This window comes from Rhinopithecus bieti, unplaced genomic scaffold, assembly GCF_001698545.2.
Source record: "Rhinopithecus bieti isolate Rb0 unplaced genomic scaffold, ASM169854v2 scaffold_23276, whole genome shotgun sequence".
Classification (NCBI taxonomy): Eukaryota; Metazoa; Chordata; class Mammalia; order Primates; family Cercopithecidae; genus Rhinopithecus; species Rhinopithecus bieti.
In genome coordinates this window covers 618,260-629,198 of record NW_016810868.1, presented here as the reverse complement: position 1 = coordinate 629,198, position 10,939 = coordinate 618,260, and the positions used below count along the sequence as shown (strand labels likewise).

At 53.5% G+C, this 10,939-nt stretch overlaps 2 protein-coding genes across 3 annotated transcripts in view; one reads left to right on the top strand and one right to left on the bottom strand.

The window, feature by feature from the left end:
• The first annotated feature begins 63 nt into the window (after window positions 1-63).
• MRPL41 (mitochondrial ribosomal protein L41) lies at window positions 64-829 on the top strand. The gene is made up of 2 exons (XM_017893212.1): window positions 64-228; window positions 324-829. Exon 2 carries the CDS (start codon window positions 332-334, stop codon window positions 743-745), a length of 414 nt encoding a protein of 137 aa, XP_017748701.1. The 5' UTR covers window positions 64-228; window positions 324-331; the 3' UTR covers window positions 746-829.
• A 2,345-nt stretch (window positions 830-3,174) lies between these two features.
• Window positions 3,175-10,939, bottom strand: part of DPH7 (diphthamide biosynthesis 7) — an 18,225-nt gene continuing 10,460 nt past the window's right edge. Inside the window, exons 6-9 of one of the 2 annotated variants that reach the window (XM_017893209.1) lie at window positions 10,740-10,809; window positions 10,524-10,589; window positions 10,105-10,277; window positions 3,175-3,914 (exon numbers count right to left, since the gene is read on the bottom strand). In XM_017893209.1, the coding sequence (XP_017748698.1) occupies window positions 3,505-3,914; window positions 10,105-10,277; window positions 10,524-10,589; window positions 10,740-10,809 (719 nt within the window). In that variant the 3' untranslated portion in view covers window positions 3,175-3,504. The remainder of the gene's footprint in view (window positions 3,915-10,104; window positions 10,278-10,523; window positions 10,590-10,739; window positions 10,810-10,939) is intronic. The other variant, XM_017893210.1, reaches the window with a different exon arrangement.

The window sequence follows — 10,939 nt, the reverse complement described above, 5'->3', positions numbered from 1 at the left end:
CCCGCGCGCCCCGCCCCGCGCGCCCGCGGGCTCCTCGCATTGGCCGAGTCCCCGCGGCCACGCTCCCTCCCAGACTGGGGCCGTTATTGGACGCGGCGGCGGCGGCCGCGGCCAATCGGAGCCGTTCTTGCTGCGACGCGGCGGTCGGAAGCCGAGCGAGGTCGAGGTCGGGTGGGCGCCCGGAGCCGTTGAGGGGCGCTTGGAGCTGGTGGTGGGTCTCAGGTCCAGGTGAGTCTGTCGGATTAGAGCAGGCGCTGCGCGCGGCCGGGGGCGGGGCTGGCCGGGTTCCCGGGGCCGCGATTACCCGCCGTCTCCTCCCGCAGGGCGCGGCATGGGCGTTCTGGCCGCAGCGGCGCGCTGCCTGGTACGGGGCGCGGACCGGATGAGCCAGTGGACGAGCAAGCGGGGCCCGCGGAGCTTCAGGGGCCGCAAGGGCCGGGGCGCCAAGGGCACCGGCTTCCTCACCTCGGGCTGGAGGTTTGTGCAGATCAAGGAGATGGTCCCGGAGTTCGTCGTCCCGGATCTGACCGGCTTTAAGCTCAAGCCCTACGTGAACTACCGCGCCCCTGAGGGCGAGGAGACGCCCCTGACAGCCGCGCAGCTCTTCAGCGAAGCGGTGGCGCCTGCCATCGAAAAGGACTTCAAAGACGGTACCTTCGACCCTGACAACCTGGAAAAGTACGGCTTCGAGCCCACACAGGAGGGCAAGCTCTTCCAGCTGTACCCCAGGAACTTCCTGCGCTAGCGGGGCGGGGGGTGCGAGGTGGAGGCATCCCCGGGGAGGGGCGGCCTGCCCTCATCTCGTTTCTATTAAAGGCCTTTGCCAGCTCTACGGTGTTTGTTTTTTGGCCTCAAGTCATGGCAAATTGCAACATGACAGATTTCAGTGCAGGGACCTAAGCAGAATTCTCATGCAGACTCCGCACTGTGACCCTCTTTGGAGGTCATCTTCCCGGTCGGAAGGTTCTGGGAACCTGCCAAGGGCAAACATTACTCAGCTTGCAGGAGAAATAATTTACAAGGCAGATTGTGCAGGATGACAACACTGGTCAGTTCATCCCCCAAATTATCCAGGGAACAAATATACAGAGATGGGGGTCTCACTCTGCTGCCCAGGCTGAGAACTCATGGGCTCAAATGATCCGCCCGCCTCAGCCTCCCAAAATGATGGGATTACAGGTGTGAGCCACTGCGCCCAACCCAGGAAAATTTCTTGTTGCAATCTGACATATATTGGCATGTTGTGTTGTATCATCAGAAAAGGGATAAGGCCAGACGCAGTGGCTCACGCCTGTAATCCCAGCACGTTGGGAGGCCGAGCCAGGAGGATCACAAGGTCAGGAGTTCAAGACCCAGGCTGGCCAGCATGATGAAACCCCGTCTCTACTAAAAATACAAAAATTAGCCAGGCCTGGTGGCATGCGCCTGTAGTCCCAGCTACCCAGAAGGCTGAGGCAGGAGAATCACTTCAACCCAGGAGGCGGAAGTTGCAGTAAGTCAAGATCGCGCCACTGCACTCCAGTCTGGGCAACAGAGCGAGACTCCATCCCCCCAAAAAAAGAAAGGGATAAAACTGCATGTTTTTTGCTTGTAGTCACCTATATATCCATTAGTAAATGCTGAGGATTTGACAAACTGTGGCCTGTACTTCAACCACAGTTCCTCCCAGAGAGACAAGAGCCCTCATGGCAGGAGTTGGATGTAACACACCCAGTTTGTTCACACACCTAAAGTCACCATCTGTCCAGTATTTGGGAGCTAACCCATGTGGGTGCTGCAGTGATGAGTGTTCCCTACAGACTTCACATATTTCAAGTTGATGACCCCCAAGGCAACTCGGAACACACACTCCCTTTTATTTATCTGCACAGGGATCCAATACAGGTCGAGCATCGCTATCCAAAATGCTTGGGGCTGGGCACCGTGGCTCACACCTGCAATCCCAGCACTTTGGGAGGCTGAGGCAGGTGGGTCATCTGAGGTCAGGAGCCGGGCCAACATGGTGAAACCCTGTCTCCAATAAAAATACAAAAATTAGCCAGGCATGCTGGCACATGCCTGTAATCCCAGCCACTCCGGAGGCTGAGGCAGGACAATCACTTGAACCTGGGAGGTGGAGGGCAGTGAGCCGAGATAGAGCCACCGAAATTGAGCCACTGCACTCCAGCCTGGGTAACAGAGCATGACTCTGTCTCAAAAGAAAAAAAAAAAAAAAAAAAAGGCATGGCTAATCCCAGCACTTTGGGCAGCAGAGGTGGGCAGATCACCTGAGGTCCAGAGTTTGAGATCAGCCTGACCAACATGGAGAAACCTTGTCTCTACTGAAAATACAAAATTAGCTGGGCGTGGTGGTGGATGTCTGTAATCCCACTTACTCAGGAGGCTGAGGCTGGAGAATCGTTTGAACTCGGGAGGCAGAGGTTGCAGTGAGCTGAGATTGGGCCATTGCACTCCAGCCTGGGCAACAAAAGCAAAACTCCGTCTCGAAAAAAAAAACAAAGCCTGGAACCAGAAATGTTTTGGATTTGTTTTCAGATTCTGGAGTATTTGCATGTACATAATGAGGTATCTTTGGAGGTGAGATACAAGTCTAAACATGAAATTCAATTTTGTTTCATATACACCTTATACACATAGCCTGAAGGTAGTTTTATACAATATATATGTTTTTTAGGCAAGTGAAGCTGTGAGAGAAGCAACAAATCTGTAACTGGTTGTCATTGTTTACACAATATTTTTATTATTTATTTGATTTTTAGAGATGAGTCTTGCTCTGTTGCCCCTGGCTGTGCAGCCTCGATGTCCTGGGCCCAACAATCCTCCTGCCTCAGCCTCCCAAGTGGCTGGGGCCATAGGCACGTGCACCACACCTGGCTTTTTTTTTTTACTTTTTATAGAGACTGCGTTTTGCTATGTTGCCCAGGCTGGTCTTGAACTGTAGGCCTCAAGCAATCCTCCTGCCTCAGCCCCTCCCAAAGCGCTGGAATTACAGGCCACTGTGCCTGTGCTCAGTATTTTTAATAATATATGCAACTCATCACATGAGTTCAGCTGTGGGATTTTCCGAAAGGTTTGAGATTTCGGATTTTTGGACTGGCTGTGCTAAATCTGTATAAGCACTTCTGGTGCCATGATGAGGCATTAAATATTCGTTTTAAACATGTTATAAAGTCATGTTTTTCAAAAAACTTTAATATAAATAGTTGCTTAAACAAGTATGAAAGGCTGAAAGTCAAAATCTACCTGAAAAACTTAAATCTGCAAGCTGGGAACTGAGTCTTTTCCCCACTGTCTGCCAGAGAGAATCACCCAGTCCATTTTCAGGGGCCTAGCAGGGAAGTTGATTTAAGAGAAGTCAACAGCTTTTCTGACTACACTGTGGATTCCATCAGTGCACAGGCGCCTGCAGGGCTGCAGTAACCATCTCCGATGAGGTGGTCCCGGGCATTCACTCACAGTCTCCCTCCTGGTTTCCTTATGGGAAGGGGCTTCATGATTTCAAGCTCAGTTCCCCTCCCACTCCCAGAGGTGGAGCGCATGGTCATAGAAGGAGCAGGTGGCCAGGAGGCTGAAGGTCGAGTCTGCTTCTTCCGGGTTCACGCCACAGTCACGCGTGGTGGCTGCTGTAGCCTGCAGCCAGGTGCCGTTCTTCCTCATGCGCTCTGTGAGTGGCTTCATTCCACTCTGGGGTCTGGCATGGCCCGCCCCATCGTTATTCTCTACGCATTCATGACAGGGTGTTGGCAACTCGCCTGCACCCTTCAGGTCTGCCGTCTTGGTTCCTAGGTTGCTAGGAAAGGACCACGAGGGGGCCCACTGCAGAGAACGGAAGAGCAGCCAGGACCAGTCAGCTCCATACACCAGCGAGTCGGGCAATGTGTGGGATGCCAGGACCGTCGCCTCCTGCTTCTCCTCTGGAGTGAGAGATCAGAGAACCCGGGAAACACAACATCACCCAGAGCCTCTCCCCAGCCTGTCATGCCTGACAGGGAGACTCCACCAAGAACAGCCCCTCAGAGGTCAGCACGTGTTTCCTGAGGAGCCGCCGTGTCATGCAAAGGAATCAGCAAGACCTGGGCAGATGTTGGAGAAGAAACAGACCGTCATCTTGCAGTGCACACGCCTGTGTGCCTCCAAGAGAATCATCAGGCAGGGCTACAGAACCACACTCTAAGGTGAGGAACACAGCAAAAGCCTGAGGGGGGAAAGATCTCGGTTAACACTTAAAACCAAAGGACAAAGGAGTTTTAGCCAGCTGGGAAGGAAGGGGATGTCTGAGGAACAGGCAGCTGTGTACAGCAGAGGTGAGAAAGTCCACGGCTCGCACGGGGAACCGTAAACGGGTGGCCGTGGCACTGTCAGTGACAGTGGGCTGGAGGGTCCCAAGCATGCAGGGCCTGGCACGCCCTGTTTCACAGTCTGGATTTTGGGAAGGAGCCACTGACAAGGTTAAGCGAGCAGCTGCTTTATAGAAGTTGCTATGGCAACTGTGAGGGCGGAGGGCAGCCCTGGAAAGAGGCCACGACCGCCTCCCAGAGCGCACAGCAACAGACCCCACAGCAACAGAGGGAATGACGAGGTGCGGCCAGACCCGAGGCGGTCTGGAGTCTAGCAGGCAAGGGCAGGGCTGGCAGGGGCAGTCGCGGAGAGCAACTGGAAGGTGAGCCAGGGGCTGCAAGGCTGGGTGGCCACTCGGGCTCTGAAAGGGCTGCCACCACTACCTCTGAAGTCCAGGGACTGATGCCAGCAGTGACAGGAATCAGAACCAGAATAAGTGCTGACGAAGGGCTGAGGGCAGAACAGGATGGCACTGGATCACACAATGTGCCGAGGATGTACAGGCCCAGCCCAGGGAGGCCCAACCCTGGGCCCAGNCGACCGCCTCCCAGAGCGCACAGCAACAGACCCCACAGCAACAGAGGGAATGACGAGGTGCGGCCAGACCCGAGGCGGTCTGGAGTCTAGCAGGCAAGGGCAGGGCTGGCAGGGGCAGTCGCGGAGAGCAACTGGAAGGTGAGCCAGGGGCTGCAAGGCTGGGTGGCCACTCGGGCTCTGAAAGGGCTGCCACCACTACCTCTGAAGTCCAGGGACTGATGCCAGCAGTGACAGGAATCAGAACCAGAATAAGTGCTGACGAAGGGCTGAGGGCAGAACAGGATGGCACTGGATCACACAATGTGCCGAGGATGTACAGGCCCAGCCCAGGGAGGCCCAACCCTGGGCCCAGGGCTTCAACTGGGCAGAGGTGGCTGTGAGGAGGGGTGAGATGCTGAACATTCGGAGACAGCCACAGGGGCCCTCGAGCAGCACGTGTGGGGCGCCCCCCAGGAGGGAGCCCCTGCGGAGGCCGTTACTGTCCCCTGGGAGGTAGTGTCACAGGGCAGGCAGGACCTCTGCTAGTCTTTCATCCGGCAATCGCTCAACACGCCCACTCGGGCCAGCAGGACCTCTTCTACAGCTTAGGAAAGGGTAACAAGGCAGAGTCTAGGCCCTCGGAGAGCCACAGCCAGGGAAAAAGACAGCCAATGAGTGGACGGAAGACCCCGTTGAGACCCCAAGAACAGGAGGCCCTTTCTGATTAGCCACAGGCCAACCTGGAATGGTGAACTCTCAGACCTATCTTAGTACACCTCTTCAACTTTAAGAATTAAAGGCCGGATGTAGTCACTCAAGCCTGTAACCCCAACATTGAGGACTGAGTTGAGGCAGGAGGACTGCTTGTGTCTAGGTGGTCCAGGTTGCAGTGAGCTCTGACTCCACCACTGTACTCCAGCCTGGGTGACAGGACACAAGACCCTCTCTTAAAACACAAAACAAAACAAAAAAACACTAAAAACCCACCATAGCCAAAAGGTGAAAATAACCCAAATGTCCATCAGAGGATGAACAGACACAATGTGGTCCATCATTACATTCTTAAAAAGGAAGAGGGGCTGGGTGCGGTGGCTCAAGCCTGTAATCCCAGCACTTTGGGAGGCCAAGACAGGCGGATCACGAGGTCAGGAGATCAAGACCATCCTGGCTAACCCGGTGAAACCCCAAAAAACTAGCCGGGCGAGGTGGCAGGCGCCTGCAATCCCAGCTACTTGGGAGGCTGAGGCAGGAGAATGGTGTAAACCCGGGAGGCGGAGCTTGCAGTGAACCGAGATCCTGCTACTGCACTCCAGCCTGGGCAACAGAGTGAGACTATGTCTCAAAAAAAAAAAAAAACACAAAAAATTAGCCAGGCGTGGTGGTGGGCACCTGTAATCCGAGCTACTCGGGAGGCTGAGGCAGGAGAATCCCTCGAACCCGGGAGGCAGAGCTTGCAGTGAGCCGAGATTGTGCCATTGCACTCCAGCCTGGGTGACAGAGCAAGATTCTGTCTCAAAAAAAAAAAAAAGAAGAAAATCACCATTTTGCCATTATCATAATTTATTCAGGCAACAATTGCCTCTAAATTAGGTAAAAGTCTGATAAGGGAATTAGTGACACATGTTCAAAGATTCTCACCACAGATTACTGATTAATTATAAAGAGGAAAATAGTATCTCTTCAGTGAAGGGATCGGGGCAAACATCACCTTCACAAAGTGACCAAATTTCACAAAAATGGGACAAAGGGGCCTCACAGGCCCTTGATGTGAGGAACTAAGGAGGGCACAGCACCACTTTCACAGGTTCCCTGGCAAAAATGCACGACCCCTGTCCAAGATGGTGAAACCCTGTCTCTACTAAAAATACAAAAATTAGCCAGCGTGGCAGTGGGCGCCTGTAGTCCCAGCTACTCGGGAGGCTGAGGCAGGAGAATGGCATGAACCCGGGAGGCGGAGCGTGCAGTGAGCTGAGATCCAGCCACTGCACTCCAGCCTGAGCAACAGAGTGACTGCACTCAAAAAAAAAAAAACCAAAGCACGACCCCATACCAAAGACTCGCCTCAGACTCAGAGGCATGAACTGAAAGAGAATGAAAAAGATGCATCACACCACACTGAAGTGACTTTACCGATGCCAGACAAAACTTTAAACCAAAAAATGTTACTAGATTGAAAGACAGACACTTTAGATTGATAAAAGGGTCACCACATCTGGAAGATACCAGAATTATAAACATACATAAAAGAGATCCCCAAAATATGTGAAGTAAAAATTGATGGAAACGAGGCCGGAAATACGTAATTCTACAGTTAGAGTTGGAGGTAACAATAGCCCAGTTTCTTTTTTTTTTTTGAGATGGAGTCTGGCTCTGTCGCCCAGGCTGGAGTGCAGTGGCGCGATCTCAGCTCACTGCAACCTCCACCTCCTGGGTTCACGCCATTCTCCTGCCTCAGCCTCTCAAGTAGTTGGGACTACAGGCGCCGCCACCACACCCGGCTAATTTTTTTTTTTTTTTTTTTGAGACAGAGTCTTGCTCTTTCGCCCAGGCTGGAGTGCGGTGGTGCGATCTTGGGTCACTGCAACCACCGCCCACCACCATGCCGGCTAATTTTTTTTATTTTTGGTAGAGATGGGGTTTCACCATGTTAGCCAGGATGGTCTCGATCTCCTGACCTCGTGATCTGCCCACCTAGGCCTCCCAAAGTGCTGAGATTACAGGCGTGAGCCACTGCGCCGGCCACTAGCCCACTTTCAATATTGTCCAGACAGGAGATCAGTAAGGAACCAGAAGATCTGAACAACATTATAAAGCCAAGACCTCACAGGCACCTACAGGGGCACTCCCCAGGAGAGACCACATTCTAGGCCACAAAACAAGTCTCAGTAAATTCAACAGGAATGCACAATGGAATAACATTAGCAACTGGTAACAGAAAGAAACGTGGGCACTTAAAAACATGTAAATTAAACAACACACTCATAAATAACCAATGGTCAAAGAAAAAAGTCACACGGGAAATTAGAATGTAAGTACCTTGAGATGAATGAAAATAAAAATACAACATACCGGCCGGGCGCGGTGGCTCAAGCCTGTAATCCCAGCACTTTGGGAGGCCGAGACGGGTGGATCACAAGGTCAGGAGATCGAGACCATCCTGGCTAACACGGTGAAACCCCGTCTCTACTAAAAAATACAAAAAACTAGCCGGGCGAGGTGGCGGGCGCCTGTAGTCCCAGCTACTTGGGAGGCTGAGGCTGGAGAATGGCGTAAACCCGGGAGGCGGAGCTTGCAGTGAGCTGAGATCCGGCCACTGCACTCTCACTCCAGACTGGGCGACCCAGCGAGACTCCATCTCAAAAAAACAAAACAAAACAAAAAAATACAACATACCAAAATGTATGGGTTGCAGCAAAAGCAGTGCTCAGAGGAAAATGTCTCACCATTAATAAAGAAAAAAGACCTTAAATTGTTTTAAGACGAGAAATATGGCTGGGCGTGGTGGTCCCAGCTACTCGGGAGGCTGAAGTGGAAGGATGGTTTGAGCCCAGGGACCGGGCGCAGTGGCTCATGCCTGTACTTTGGGAGGCCGAGGCAGGCAGATCACCTGAGGTCAGGAGTTCAAGACTAGCCTGGCCAATGTGGCGAAACCCCATCTCTACTAAAAATACAAAAATTAGCCAGGCATGGTGGCAGGCACCTGTAATCCCAGCTACTCTGGAGGCTGAGGCAGGAGAATTGCTTGAAGCCAGGAAGCAGAGGTTGCAGTAAGCCGAGATCACACCACTGTACGCCATCCTGGGTGATAGCAAGACTCTATCTCAAAACAAACAAACAAAAAGAGATCTCAAATTGTTTTAATACAAGAAATATTACGGCTTCGCACTGGGGTCCCAGCTACTCAGGAGGCTGGGGTAGGAGGATGGTTTGAGCCCAGGAGGTTGAGGCTGCAGTGAGCTACAATCACACCACCACACTCCATCCTGGGTGACAGAGCAAGACCCCATCGCAAAACAAAACAAAACAAAAAACGATGAGAAATATGAAGCACATTCACAGAACTAACAGAAACGATACAGAAGAGATGGAGAAACTAAAGATGCAGAAAACAGAGGAATACGGGCCAGGCGCAGTGGCTCACGCCTGTAATCCTGGCACTTTGGGAGGCCAAACTGGGCGGATCACAAAGTCAGGAGTTCCAGACCAGCCTGATCAACATGGTGAACCCCCCACCTCTACTAAAAATACAAAAATTAGCTGGGCGTGGTGGTGGGCGCCTGTAATCCCAGCTACTTGGGAGGCCGAGGCAGGAAAATCGCTTGAACCTGGGAGGCGAAGGTTGTGGTGAGCTGAGATCGCACCACTGCACTCCAGCCTGGGTGACAGAGCCAGACTCCATCTCAAAAAAAAGAGGAATACCATGCGGAAATCAAGTCAATCAAGTCCTTGAGTACAGTCCAGTGCAGAGAAGGAACTGGCGTTGGGAACAGGTGCGGCTCACCCACTGCTGCAGAGAGCAGAGAGCATGTGGATGGCCCAAGAGGCTGGTGGGCTTAATGGTGGGAAGATGAGGTGGTTTTGTGATTGCTCATTTTTGGAGTGAGGGGAGAGGAAAGAGCAAAAGAAGAGAGATCATGAGCTGAGAGTCAGGAGGGAAGAAGAGGTCCTGGAGATTTGAGGAGAGAGAAGAAAATGTGAACCAGTTCTGACGGTGGGGGATTACTGCCCAGAGAAACTACAGATTACCAGGAATCCCAGGGACCTACTGGAACACAATGCAGACAGCTGGTTCCAGCCACGCTCTCTGGCTCAGCCAGAAGCAGAGGTGCATGTTCCCAACAAAACAACACTGGGTTCTGCTCAAAGTGTGAGAAAGGGATGAAGGGAATGGAGTGTGAGCTCACAGGGGCAGCAGACCACAGTCCCAGCTGACCTCAAGCAGGAGGAGCATGGGAGAGCACAGACAAGGATGGTTATGGGAGTGACGGTAGCCAAGCCCCCAGACCAGAGGTCCCAGTGGGGTCGGAGGTCTGCTGAAATGCAGGAGGCACCGGAATGACGGAGCTGGGAAACCAGGGAAAACTGTGGTTAGAGAGCAGAGATTCTGGAGCTGGGATCGTTACGGATCACGACCAAGTCTAGGGCGCGACCCTGGGAGTGTGTAAAAGCTGAGGGAAGAGCGCAGCAGAGCGAGGGGGCAGGGAACTGGTGCCCCGCCCTGAGGCCCAGCAGCCATGGGTCCCCACTCACCCATTGCTTTTTGGCAGTTGAGGATCTTAAAGCCACTGTGCATACAGGCGGCCAGGAGCAGGTGGTGGTGGAATGGGTGCCACTTGATTCTCCATACCCCACCCTGCACGGGCGTGTCTGCCAACGGCTGCTTCATGTTCCGTGTGTCCCACAGTAGGATGTGCTCATCATAGCTGAAATCAACCAAACACGGAGGGCATGCAAGGAAAGCCCAGGTTCATCTGTTCCACAAGGTCCCTGGGGGGCAGAGAACGTCTCCCAGAGACCTGTCCCACGCATCCCTCAAGGACAAAGTCCCCTTTCCCAAACCCCTATACCTACACTCTGGTGAAGCACTGGCAGACGAAATGCTGCAATGGTGCCGGGAAGAAAGGCAGCGAAAGAGGCGAGAAGGGCCCGAGAGCCTCCCAGGGACTCACCTTCCTGTGGCCAGAACGTGCTCCCAGTGGGGGCTGCTCTGGATGCTGCACACGCCCATGGTGTGTCTGCAAGCAGAGGCAGTGCCTGAACCAGTGCCCAGGACACGGACGCACCCAGGGAACGGGAGGGCCAGTGACCCAGGGAGTGGGAGGGCCGGTGACCTAGGGAGCAGGAGGGCTGGTGTGGGCACCGAGTGCTGGCTCTTGGGCAGTTACCTTTTGCTGGTGAAGAGGAATTTGCCGGGTACCCTGGTGTCCCAGCCCCTCAGAAGGCCATCGTCGCCCCCTGTGTGGAGACAGAGAAGCATCAACACCACCAATGAGAGGAAGTGACCGTTCTCAGCGAGGCTAAGGCCGTTGATGTCTGTGGGAAGTTCCCCTGGGTGACTTGGCTGGGGGGGGGGGGGNNTTNNNGG

Excerpts from the sequence above, each read along its gene's own strand:
- MRPL41 (XM_017893212.1), top strand. The coding sequence starts at position 332 with ATGGGCGTTCTGGCCGCAGCGGCGCGCTGCCTGGTACGGGGCGCGGAC.